Genomic DNA, 13,482 nt, shown 5'->3' with positions numbered 1-13,482 from the left:
ACACACACACACACACACACACACTTGGAGGCAAGAGGCATCATCGCTGTGCAAGTACTCCATTCTGAGAATGAACTGTCTGCATGCGTAAAAGTGAAGAATACTTCATCATTTTCCATACTCAACATGTCATCATTTTATTGTTTTGTCATTGTACATTTCAGAAATTGGACATTCTGTAAAAGAAACAAAGAGAAAAGTAGCAGAACCAAGTTCCTTTTGGGTCATCATGAGCGTCATGCTTTTTGGCTAAAACGATGACAGGGTCATTACAGAGAGCGCCACAATACAGCGAAACGCAACAATTACAAAGCAGTTTTTTTTTTTTTTTTAATGTACATTGTAAACCCCTTCGATCATACTGTACAGAGGCACGCATGACCCGGGGCCTTTCTTTAAAAGTCTATGTGTAAAAAATCTCCTCTGGCATGTGCACTTCCAACAGCAGGAGAGGAGTAACTGTCTGCCTTTACATAAGACAGCAGCCAAGTGTCAGTATCTCTGACGTAATACAGAGGGCAGAGGGTGGTACAGTAAATATGGTACCCCAGTGGAAATAAATAAAAGAGCGATGGTCAATACATGAGAACACTCATTTGAAGTGAGGAAACATCTGGGGCTTTACTGAGCAGTCACATCCAGTAGCAAGTGGCAGGGGGGGTGGAACTTAATTTTTGCTCGTCTCGCTCTCTTAAAACAGCTCTTTCGTAGTTTAACGTGATGGGCTGGCTTGATTATGAAGGCAGAAGAGGGCGCAGAAAGATGATGTTTAACCCCTGGAGAATCAGGGTCCATCTTAACTAAAACCAGTTTGATGGTGAAGACTGCGATTGACTACAATGCCATATTCACCCAAAGGGCTCAGAGTGCAGAGTGGTGGTTAAGTTATTTGTTTAGGAGCATGTAGCCTACTCTATGTCGACATTTAATTTCCGGGATTGTTAAGGTGCCGTGGGAAATTCAGCCAGATGTCCCTAATTGATGTGCGCCACTGCTTTCTTTGTGTTGGCGTTCTAACTTCCGGTGGATTCATGAGGACTATGGTTAACTGGTCCTCAGGTCTCTGCAGGGTAAATCCAGACAGCTAGCGAGACTAACTGTCCAATCTGACATTTCTGCACGATTAAAACAACCTTTGAGCATACACGTTCCACCAAAACAGGTTCCTTCCCAGCGGCACCACGGCGCCGTCCGGCGCTCAGCACCGTCCAAGAAGATTGAGATTGGTTTCAAGAAATAGCAATAAAACAGAGCATGGACTCTCCTATCCCGTAATGCTGTGTGGACAAGCCAGACCCTCCTCCGCAGCGCTGTGGAGGAAGGTCCGGAAACTTAGAAGCTTGTGATGCTTAAAGACAATGCATCTTCTCTGCTTGCTGGAATTTAGAATATTCTCATAGGACTAAACTCTGGGCCCGAATCTCCACCATGAACTAGACTGCAATTATACACCAGTGTTTTTCTGGACTCTCTGTCAGAGAACATGAACCGTTCTGTGACTGAGACATAGAATAGGGTTAGAATGACTGCATGTGTTGTCTTCGGGTCAAATTGGACCCGTTTTCTAAATGTCTCTATCAGAAATATGGGTGTCCTTGATACTACCTAATTGTAATTACCCAAAAATAACGCGCATAATTCCCAACAACACGCATCGCAAGTACGACAAAAGATCAGATCTCTACTTTCATTGAATATTGTTCAATTTTTTACCATGTGAAAAAAAATAAAAAATCGAAACAGTATCCTGACTGAACGTTGACAGATACCCTTCTGTGATTATCATACCTTTATTAGTCTGAATAATCAATAATTCTTTTTTTTATCTCCAGGATTAGGTATGATTTGCTATAAGTAAGGTTTATTGACCATGAATTCCAGATATAAGTGTAAAACTAGTAATGAGTTGCTGTTAATGGTGTTCATACATGGTAGTGAAAGGAAGTGTAAAATGGGAAGGGGCCAAAAACACTGAAAAAAAAAGCCAAAAGAAAATGAAAAAAGAAAAAAGAAAAAGTGGAAAATGTTCAGTTTTGATCCGGGAGGACGACAAGTGCGTGGTCCAATGGAAGACAACATCAGGGTTAAAAAGGAATATTCTGTCATTTTGGGAAATACGCTCATTCCCTTTCTTGCCGTTTCTTGTCCACTAAACATGAAGCTACCTCCAGCAGTTTGTTTAGCTTAGCATCAAGATGAGAAACCGTGTTAAAAAAATAAATAAAAATAGCCTGGCCAGATTTTTTTCTGCCTTTGGATAGGCCGAGTCTATTTGTTTCCATGCGCTTGGCTGGAGGTTGTCGATCTTATTTTAACTCTTGGCAAGAACGCCCATAAGTGTATTTCACAAAATGTCAAACGATTCCTGTAATGAGAGGATTACAGTTCAATTTGATTAATATAATTTATATTGTGTAATTTAGCTAAAGTAATTTACATTGTCTATGGGAAGCCCTTAGCTCGAGATGTTTGTCAAACTACCCAGCCACCAACCTGGCTGCAATTTTAAAGGTTATCAGCTGAAAAATACCATTTAGAAAAGTAAGACCACATGTCCGTCGCCCCCAAAAAAATGTCATTTGAAAAGTGAGAAAAGTGAAGGGGGGGGAAAAACACGAGCTGTAATTCAATAATACATTATATCTATGCAGATCTATTAAGAATACTGGATTACATTTCAATGCTCTGCACCCATCGACACCCAAGCAATGTCAAAATGATTTCTCTCCCCCTCGGTAGAAGAAACACACAGAGGGGATCCCGCTGGCATTCAAAGTGTTTTCATATTTTACATAAAAATTTATCATACATCAGATTCAAACGTGAAGAACTGAGGCATCATTTCTCAACATAACCGGTCGTTAGAAATAACCATCACAAACAGCAATTTTTGCACTCTTTCCATTACTGCATAGTTCAGCAGGCGTCCTGCACTGCTAAGGCTACACCGACGGCATCAATCAGCGGAAACATTTATACTTTTTTTGTAAGTCTCTACTGGAAAAGCTTCAAACACGGGTGTTGCGAACTTCCAAATACGAAAGGTTGTCATTTTAGTGTCGACTATAGCTTTCTTATTTCTCCAACTCCAGTGGCTCCACCCAACAGCCCCCTGCTTCAGGGCATCAGGTTCATTGTCCCATTCAGAGCGGATCTGTGTCATTTAGGGCAAATGGACCAATAGTTTGACGTTTATAAAAGACTCATCGTTTTGGAAGGAGACGCTAACTGTCTTGCTGACTGATGTTAACATGGTCACACCAGGACATGGAAACTAGAGTAAAAATAAAACATTTAATTTATCCTTTCTTGTGTTTCAATGTAGAACTGGCCAGCATGATTTCCATCCATATCAGTTCAACACAACAAAGTCAACAGTAGAACTACAGTTGAGACCCCCCCCCCCTCCCCCGATCTCAACAGGTCTCTGAAATGAAACCAAAGTGACATTTGAAAAACAAAAAACAAAACAGAGACATTGGAAAGAGGAAAGACAAACTGTATGTAAGAATATCAGATGAAGTAGCTTCGCAGAAGATAATTGAAGAACATTAGGTCAGACAAAATGAAAATAAAAACCTGGATAAGTTAGACTCAGAACAAATGAACAAGACAAAAACAAAAATGTGCAGAAACAGTCGCTGGACAAGCTTTGGCCCACTGTGTTGTGTGCAAGGTGAAGACAGCAGGAGACATTATCTGTCCCATCAGAGGAGAAGTCCCTCTGAGTCTCTGTTATGGAAAAAGGAGGGAGGATAGAAGCGAGAGAGAGAGAGAGAGAGAGAGACTGACTGGGTTTAGCTCTGCCATCTTGCTGTTCTTTCCCATGAGGCCAGTGGGCGGGGCTGTTGCACAATAAAAAGAACCCCTCTTGATCCCCTACACACAAGTCAGTGCTTGTTTGACATGAAGAATTAAAAAATATTTACATAAAAAAAAAAAATGAATGGAACAAAAATAAAAATAAGTAACTAACCCAAAAAAAAAACCAAAGACAACAGCAGCGACAGCTCAGTCGATCTTGACTGCAGCGTAGATTTTCCTGATGAACATGTAGGCCGCGTAGAAGCCGATCGTGCCCGTGAGCAGCCAGAACGACAGGACCATCAGGGCCGTGTACCCGAAATACAACAGGGAGGGGATGAACTCCACAATGTCCAACTGGGGAGACATGAAGACAAGAGGAATCCATTTCAATGCGCTGTTCATTTGCCATCTTATTTTGGTTTTTTACTGTTCACTTTCTATTAAGTTGGCGGACTTGCAAGAGATTTAAAAAAAATTAAATCAGCAGAGGAAGAGCTATTCTGACTTTAAGGACATGGATTACATTACATTGCCGACGTCATCAAGCCATAAAAAAAAATATATATATATATATATATATATATATATATATTTATATTATGTGTGTTTGTGTGTGTGTGTGGTGTGTGTGGGTTTATATAATATTATATATATATATATATATATATATATATATAATATATATATATATATATATAATATATATATATTATAATTATTATATATACACACACACATAATATATATTATATATATATATATATATATATTATGGCATGCCGTTTAGAAATAATATATATATAGAGTCTTATCCTGAACTATATGGTATCGTAAGCTATGATTGACTGAATATATGGAATGAAAGTCTGAATATATTGCATGAATCTATGAGAAGTCTGGAATCTAATATTGAATGAATCTGAATAGGCAGATCGAATTTGAGCTGACGGCATACGGCGCTGGCGACGATCTTGTGTTGTGGCTGATTAATCATGATGTAACAAATGTGGACGCTATGAGTAATCGGCTAGGAATCTAGTGTCAGCTATTTTGAGCAATAAGAGATTATTAACACCTCTGGCAAATGCATTTACGGGCCAAATACTGGTAACCGTATCCAGTGCCCAACACCATTACTGTCCAGTTGAATGATACTTCTGCCGACATCTCCCAAAGAACTCATAATTCCTTCACGAATGATGCATAATGTTCTTGTTGGCAACGTTTGTTGAACAGGATTGCTTCTAAGACACTAAGAATGTCCGCAATAATGGAAATATGATCCTCAAGGTTGACTCTTCTAATTTCCAAACTGTTTTGTGTCTTTGGAGTATGACCAGTTGTTCAAAAAAAAAAAAACCCTGCAGTTTTCAACACATTATTGGACTATTTCAGCCGATGCCATTTTGTAAATCCAGTGAATTCAGAAAGTTATCGCCTTTGGTGACATTTCTGTCAATGTTTCCACCTTTCATTTCCAAGATTCAGACTTCATTTCCATAATGTCCAGACTTCTTCCATATATTCATACTTTAATTCCATAGATTCAGCCTTTCATTCCATATATTCAGACTTCCATTCCATATATTCCACGTTCTTCCATAATATTCAGACGTTTCATTCAATCTATTCAGACTTCGTCCATATATTTCAACTTCCTTCCATATATTTTCAGACGTTCATCCATATATCAGACTTTTCATTCAATATAAATTCAGACGTTCATATCCAGATATTCTACTTTCATTCCTATTTCAGATGGATAAAACTTTCATATATATATATTTATGTTCCTAACCGGCCATGCCATAAGATATATATAGATATATATATCTATTATAAAATATATATATTTTTTGTCCATTACCGTATGTACCATAGATGAGGTCTAAAGGGGGCGCTAGCAATGTTGCCACATCTTCAAGTTTCCTAGCAGGTTCCTCGATAGAGTCCCCCCCCCCCAGTTAAGTTCGTTAAGGTTAATTAAGCAAAAAAAAAAGGCATATTTCCCCTTTTATTTTCAGAAAACACCATATCCTTATATGATGTCCTGCACATCAGACTTTGGGCCTTTTCCCTTTGTAAACCTATAACATGCACAAAAAAAGATTTAAAACACAATAAAGGAAAGGGGAAAAAGCATAATATGAGCACTTTAATGTTTGATTTGGTTTGGGTAACCAAATCTGTACTTTTTTTGGGGGTCTGAATGAATTACGCCGGTACTACCAAAGACTGATTTACGTTAAATGAAAAGGTGCCAAATTACGGTACCCGAGAGCACTAAGGGCAAGCTTCTCTGTCCTTCATGTTGACAAGAGAGAGTGTTAGCACGCATGCATTAGCGAGCTGCGTCACTAATGGCTTTCACATCTTATGTGGCCATTGAAGCGAGACCCCACACCAATCAAAAATGTGGTTTTCTTCGTGTTACTTCAGTTGGATGTTTGAGCTTCACCGTGCAGCGTGATGCGTGTGCAGAGATTGACACTAGAAGGCTGTCGCATCCGTCTCAACACGCTTACAACCAGGATTTTGTGGAATTCGATTAACAGAACGCAACTTACACACGTGTGAAAGGGAGACGTCAAGCCTCCAGTGCACTTACACTGAGGATGGACATTTTAGCCAAACAGGAGACATCCTTCAGTTAAAGATTCATAGGTTCAGGAGATTTTGAATAACGGACGACAAATTGATTAAGATTCCCAACAAGGTGATAAACCATTATCAGTCTTGAAATGTATTTAGGGCATCTTTAATCCCCATCGTGAGCACAAGTCGCACGTAACCCTAATTCTCACAGTGAATCCTTGATTTATTTTTTCTTCAATTTCATTATTTACTAGTGCGGTCAGTTAAATTAAAATTGTCCAATTAAAACCCATTGATTTCTTCAGCTGCCATCTTCTTGGCTGCAGTGGAATCAAAGAAGAGCTGGTTGACTCAGGGCCTTTACCTTGTTGATAAAGTAGAAGACGGCGTAAATGAGGACATAGAATGCCGAGCCTCCTGAAACCAGAAAGGTTCGCCACCACCACCGGTAGTCCTGGCCGAAGGGAGAAACAAAAAAAACAAACAGATGATGCAGATATGGATGAGGAAGAAGCAGTAGGTATGTTTACAGCCCCCACACACACCCACAGAAAATGGCAAGTTCTACTTTCTAACAATACAGAGAGAGCACATGTAAGTCCCGCCCCCATCGGAAGGGGAAAAGAACTCCTCCTCTCCATTGACTTGTATTGCGTGAAGGTGCCTCCTCGTCTAATTTGTCTGCTAGCAAACAACAGAAACATGTCTAATAACGGAAAAAAAACATAACCGGAGTTTTTATAAGCTTTTCACCAGAGAAACTGACCTTTTATGAAGACAAAAGTAGATACAGATGTGAGGAATCAGCAGAAGGAATAGAGACTGTGGGATCCTAAGACGCTAAGCTAACGTTATGTACGACATTACGTATGGTAGCTTAACTTACTGACATATAGTTAGGCTAAAACTGCCGTTTGGATATTCGACTTGGTGACAAAATGCTGCAAATGTCAGAGGCAACGTTAGCTTAGCGTCAGGCTCCCACAGCCTTCCCATTCTCTCTGCTTCTTCCTCCCGCCTCTGTTCACTCGTGTCTTTGTAAAAGCTCAGCTTTTTGGGTCCGCAACTTATTAACTAACTAAACTTTAAAACTTAAGTCATGGGTTATTACTCTTGTTGGTAGCGAATATCGCCACACAGCAGCTTTTAGGCATTTTTCTGTTGTGGCTAGCAGATGAAACTGACGAGGAGGCCCCTCAATACACGTAAAAGGGAGAGTGGCAAAAGCTTTCAGAGTATGACGCGACGCGCTCTGTCTCTATATGTTGTGGGTAATAAATTATTTATCAATGCTTTATAAAAGCAGTGAAATGCAACACTTGTGTGTATTCACACCTAGCCTAAATGAACTTACCTCTGCACAGAGCTGGAAATAAACCATTACAATGCTGATCTGAGAGCAGGAGACCACCAAGATGATGAAGACCAGAAACAGGAAGCCAAAGAGATAATAGAACTGATTCTCCCAGATGGCCTGTAGGCGGCGCCCACCGCACACACACCACACACACACACACACCACACACACACACACACACACCACACACACACACACACACACACACACAAAAACACCACCAACAAAACACACACACACACACACACACACAACATTTACTTATCTAATAGCACTTTTAGACAATTTCAGGAAATTTCAATGTGTATTAAGTTACAGGCAGATACGAAAACACACACACATGTGTGATATACAAATAAAGCTGCCTTGCCTTGAATCAATCACTACGCATTCAGAGCAGGGCAGTTGTACTCACACTGAAGATGAAGAAGAGCTCGATGAACATGGCACCGAATGGCAGGATCCCGGCCATCAGGATTCTGGTGGAGAGAAAATGAAACATGCCTCAACTCAACATGCTAAACCCAAACCCTACAGAACATCAGCCATCCCGGAGAAATGGCTGCAGATTAAAAGCAGATTGTTTGATTGGTTTAAGACTCACCCTACAAACTTGTTCATGTACCAGCGCTGTTCTGGGACCTGCCGAGGGATCTGGTTGGTGCGCACCGGGTTATCGTATGGCTGTTTGCGGAAGCCAAAGTAGTAGCCCAAGTAGACCAAGGGCATGGAGATACCGAACCACATGCACAGCAGGGCCAGCATTGTGGTGAAAGGAACCTAGAGTGGTGAGAGAAGACAGCAGGGACACGAGATAAAAGGAAGAGGTTTAACAATCCATGTGACTGCATTTGTAACTGGAATATCTTTTTATATTTCTTTCTCAAAAGTTACATAGTCTCACTTGAAGATGTTAAAAGAGATTTAGGGCCAATTTTTCCTTTAAACAAAGTCTTACAAGTGATTTGTAACAACTGTTATATTAACGCCACTATTACAATAAATCCCTCTAGCTGGCTTGGTCCCTAATTTCCTATGAATGTTCACTGAATGCATACACTTTAGATGAGGTGATTCTGTGTCATGATACTCACTGCCCCGGAGGAGTGTTCTCCCCAGATGAAACAGTTGAGGATAAAGCAGATTCCAAAAACAACGGCGGGATACAAAGTTGCCGTCTACAGGAGAGACAAAACAAACAACCCAAGTCTCTCTGCTTACTGCAACACTTCATTCATTTAATTTCTTCATTTTAAACCCAGGGCCCACTGAGGGAGACTAGGATTCATAACGGGCTGAGCGCACAGCATACAGTTCAACAATATTTAATAACAATCCATTTAAATTACAACAGATAAGAAGTTTGAACAACAAAAAAACAGACAAGATGCATATTATCCAGGCCTTAAAGGACAATCCTGGTGCAAAATGAACCTAGGGGTTAATAACAGGTGTGTACCAAACAGGCATGACCAGTCGAGTGACGAACGCTGTGCAACCAGTAACATGGCTCAAACACACCTTTTTTTCAAGATGGCGTCCGCATATATAAACATGAACGCTATAGTCTTTATATTCTATCTTTTTAATAAACTGTCTGTATACTTTAAAAGTTCTCAATGCTTGGGTTTACATGTAGGGACCCTCATTATGCTACCGTTGAAGTGTGGTGCTATTTTGTGCATGATAGTGGTATAAAATAGTGATTTACCCTATGCCCTGTAAGCTAGCCTTAGCAGTTAACCACTGGTTTGCAGTAGCTTGTTTCAAGGTAGAGACACATTTGTTTAGCATGAAAAAAGATTCCAGAGAACGATCGATGTGTGATGTTAAGTTGCATCAATGTTATGAACCCCTAGGTTGATTTTGCGGCGGAATTGTCCTTTAAAATTGAAAGATGGGGGAGAGACCAATTTTCTCAATTAAATCTTTATTTATACATAAAAAGTTGGTAGCCTTGGTTGCAGAACTCAAAACAAAAACAAAAATGTATATAGCATTTAAAAACAAGCAAATATACTAACGCAGGAGTGATGAGAGCTTTAGTTTATTATTGACTTACACAAAATGCTCCTTTCCTCCACCGATGGCCCTTCAGTGTACGGTAAAGTCTGCCAGCAAAGTAGCCACCAAATACACTGGAAAAAGCAGTGTAAAATCAAGATTTGAAAATAGCTGAATTTCTGAGTCTTTGGGACTCTCTCATGAGGATTAGAAGGATGAATATGGCTCTTACCCCATGAACATGAAGAGGAAGCAAGCAGTGGTCATCAAGGCTCCTCTACTGGATGGAGACAGCATGCCCAACATGGCAACAACTAGGACAGACACACAGGAGCGTGCCGTGGTTAGAACGTGTCATGGATTCCAATGACAATCGCGCATTTTGTTACACAAATTTAAGTCACATGTGTATTTCAAGTTTTCCGCAGTAACCTAACTTTAGAGATCCCATGTAAATAAGAAACACTGCTGGAACTCTTACATGGCTGGGCCAGTGAATTTTTTGGGGGGTCTCCTCTGGTTGCCTGGCAACCTCACTGGGATGAAAAGACTCCAGGAAGGGTTAGGGTTAACCCGGCCAAGAAATTGGGACGCAGCTTATTTTTTTTAATTCATCTTATTTATTTAAAATACTTAGTTTAAGTTATAAAATAAACATCCTCAATGGGATTTTAGACTGTCACACATTGTGATACTCTCTAGAACAATTCTCTATGCTCGATTTTGATAAGTTAATATTCAAGATATATATATATATATATATATATATATATATATATATATATATATCTTGAATATTAACTTATCAAAATCGAGCATAGAGAATTGTTCTAGAGAGTATCACGATTCACCTCTATGTAAGATAACGTAAATGTGAGCCCTAGCACCATGGGAACACTCTGTTGACCCGATTTTACCTCATGTTTTAGTCTGGGAATGCATGCTGGGAAAAGAACCTCGTGGTCTAAGACCGAGTGTCCACATAGCTTTGCAGAGTGTTTATTTCCAGAGGGCTCCATCTTTATTGCAAAGTATGTGCATCAACTGTTTGATTATGACTTTTTAAGACCCCGCGGGAACCCTGATAAAGTTTGGGATCATTTCCAGCTGAAACAGAACTAAAGCCTCTCTTCACACAGCAGTGAGTTAACCTGGGTAACGTTAATGCCGTTGTCATAAGAACACTGAGAACAGAAAGAAAGCAAACTCACAGATGACGATGAGGATCATGCAAAACAGCTGGATCCCTGAGCCCAGCAGAGAGCTGAGGATCATGGGATATTGAGGCGGCCTGAAGACATCCCCGTGGACATTCTTCCATCCTGACTCCTCCATGGTGTCCTCCTGGTTAAATAGGGATTGAGATAAGTGAGATAGAGAAAAGTGCGGTTAGAGCCTGGATATTACTGATTTATTAAACGTCAAGGGGCCAAGTTGATTTCAGTTACACTTAAATCAAATCATTCTGTACAATTTCTCAAAGACATATGCGCTCCCCCCCCACGGACTTGTCAGTGTGTATATTCTTACTATGTCATCCTCTCTGTTGTAGTTAGCAATGTCCTTTCTCAAGGTCCTGATAATGATCATACTCAGAATACCTTAAAGGGAAAAGGCGGGAAACGAGAAGGATGTCAAGTCAGCTCAAAAGACAGACATCAACATTTTCCATGTGGTGAAAAAACTATGGATTTTGCACATATAACATATAGATTTACATTACATTTACAAGCTTTAAATGTTTCAGGGTTCCAGAGAAGTGTAAACAAAGCACAAGGTTGATGCTTTGTGTTATGACTTCTTCAATTGAAGGCCATGTTTGACATTACATTTGTACTCCCATTTTCTGCCACGGGCCAAATGACCTAGAGTTCTTTATTGTGTTGCTATGGACATTCAAGCAATGACATACCAGACAGGAAGAAGACGACCACCACAGAGTTGACAATGGAAAACCAGTGAATTTGGACATCGCTCATGGTCAGGTACGTGTCCCATCGAGACGCCCACTTCACCTCACTCTCCTGCACAGAGGAGATAAGAAGCTCAGCAGTCTCTCCTATACATTTTTCTAGCTTTAATTCAAGCCCGCAACCTAGAAAACCGGCCCTGCTGGGGGAAAAAACCCTGAATTTTATCACTTGACTTTGTTGCTTTAAAATTAATAAACCCGAACATTTCCAACTGCAATCTGTAAGTATTTGGACCGTCACCCATTTTCTATTGTTTTGACTTTATTATTTGATCTGGGCCGCATGTCAATTTAGGTTCACAAGAAATGTTGGCCCGTCTAGCACCAATATAAAAAGACAGGAAACTGTTCATCAAAACGGCAACAACAAAACACTTAGGGCAGAATTTGGGGAGATTGGCCGACTTTGAGACTCCCACAAATTCCCACAGAAGCAGAGTTTAATTAAAGCTGGGAAACAGGTTGCTGTGAGTCGACTTTTCAAATCTAATCTAATCTTTGTTTTGCATGATTTACTAAATTCTAAGATTTCTAATAAACTATTTGCTGCCTTTTTATGGCTTTATGTGGACCAAACTGTAGGTGAGAAGACTATATGAGACATGGAATAATACAGTCAAAAGGTATTTGACTTTTTTTTTTAAATAAAAGCATGACAAACTGTACAATGTCTGGCCTTTTTCCAGTGTGGCCCTTAGTGAAGTTGAGTTTGACACAGAGTTTAACACAGAAAGCCCTGACATCACATGATCACATAGATACAAATGAATTAAAATGTTTTAATTTCAAAGTAATTCTTTGTTAAATACAGCAATTTGGGTAATTTTACAAAATTATTCACGGCTGGGGGATCAGGTGGGAGAGCCGTCGCCTCGACTACAGTGTATTAATGTGTGTAAATGGTGCCTGTAAAATATGAAAGCACTTGAGAATCAATGCAGCAATCACTGACCTCCCAGTGGACAGAGTAGGTGAAGAGGACCTCGTTCTCCTTGGCCGGGTCAATCTCCTGTGGCGAAGAGCTGCTGGCCTCGGGCAAAGTGCAAGTCCTCTTAGTTTCCTCAGCCTTCAGATCTGAGAATAAATACAGAGGAAGCCTTACAAGAAGCGAGGGACTCTCTAGTCCACTACATTAGGGCTGCATGATTATGGACAGAATGATAATCACCATTACTTTGATCAATATCACAATCACGGTTAATTATCACAATTAGTTGTTGATTTTATTGTCACGTAGGCTATTTATAACTGCTTTCACATCCATTTTGTGCTACATTCCTCTTATGTTGAAGTTGTATGGCCTATATTTACCGGACAAAATATCGACACAGATTTAGGTTCCTTATTACGGTGCCACTTAAATGTGCTGCTCTCTGATGCACCAAAACAAACGTTAGAGCCAACACTACCATCGCTGCATGTCACGATAGTAAACACTATTAACATGTTACACAGCAGATAATGTTAACGTTAGCTACAGTAGTAACTGGATTAACAAGGCTAAAATGCAAATAAAAAAAAGAAAGCTAAACGGTGTAGTGTGACTTCCAACAGTCTGCTGCTAAAGCTATGAGTCAGGGCTCCACACTAACGTTTTGCTTTGGTTGCACTGGTGCGCCTAACCTTTTTAATTTAGGTGCACCAGCACAAAATTTAGGTGCAACCAATTTTTTCCTTGCGTTGCCGTTAATGCCACAAATTTAAGGTCACCCTTTTTATCATGCTCCATATAGATTCATATATATAT

At 40.0% G+C, this 13,482-nt stretch overlaps 1 protein-coding gene across 1 annotated transcript in view; it reads right to left on the bottom strand.

Annotated features, from left to right (window-relative positions):
- Positions 1 to 2,620: 2,620 nt before the first annotated feature.
- The window catches only part of tm9sf4 (transmembrane 9 superfamily protein member 4), an 18,114-nt gene continuing 7,252 nt past the window's right edge, over positions 2,621 to 13,482 (bottom strand). The window contains exons 7-18 of the mRNA XM_032522025.1: positions 12,688 to 12,809; positions 11,676 to 11,787; positions 11,294 to 11,364; positions 10,975 to 11,107; positions 9,996 to 10,077; positions 9,822 to 9,897; positions 8,854 to 8,937; positions 8,364 to 8,539; positions 8,175 to 8,238; positions 7,757 to 7,876; positions 6,767 to 6,856; positions 2,621 to 4,161 (exon numbers count right to left, since the gene is read on the bottom strand). Coding sequence (XP_032377916.1) covers positions 4,012 to 4,161; positions 6,767 to 6,856; positions 7,757 to 7,876; positions 8,175 to 8,238; positions 8,364 to 8,539; positions 8,854 to 8,937; positions 9,822 to 9,897; positions 9,996 to 10,077; positions 10,975 to 11,107; positions 11,294 to 11,364; positions 11,676 to 11,787; positions 12,688 to 12,809 — 1,280 coding nt within the window. The 3' untranslated portion in view covers positions 2,621 to 4,011. The remainder of the gene's footprint in view (positions 4,162 to 6,766; positions 6,857 to 7,756; positions 7,877 to 8,174; positions 8,239 to 8,363; positions 8,540 to 8,853; positions 8,938 to 9,821; positions 9,898 to 9,995; positions 10,078 to 10,974; positions 11,108 to 11,293; positions 11,365 to 11,675; positions 11,788 to 12,687; positions 12,810 to 13,482) is intronic.

Source organism: Etheostoma spectabile, chromosome 7, assembly GCF_008692095.1.
Source record: "Etheostoma spectabile isolate EspeVRDwgs_2016 chromosome 7, UIUC_Espe_1.0, whole genome shotgun sequence".
Taxonomy (NCBI): Eukaryota; Metazoa; Chordata; class Actinopteri; order Perciformes; family Percidae; genus Etheostoma; species Etheostoma spectabile.
The sequence above is the reverse complement of the archived record's forward strand: the minus strand, read 5'-3'. Positions and strand labels throughout refer to the sequence as shown.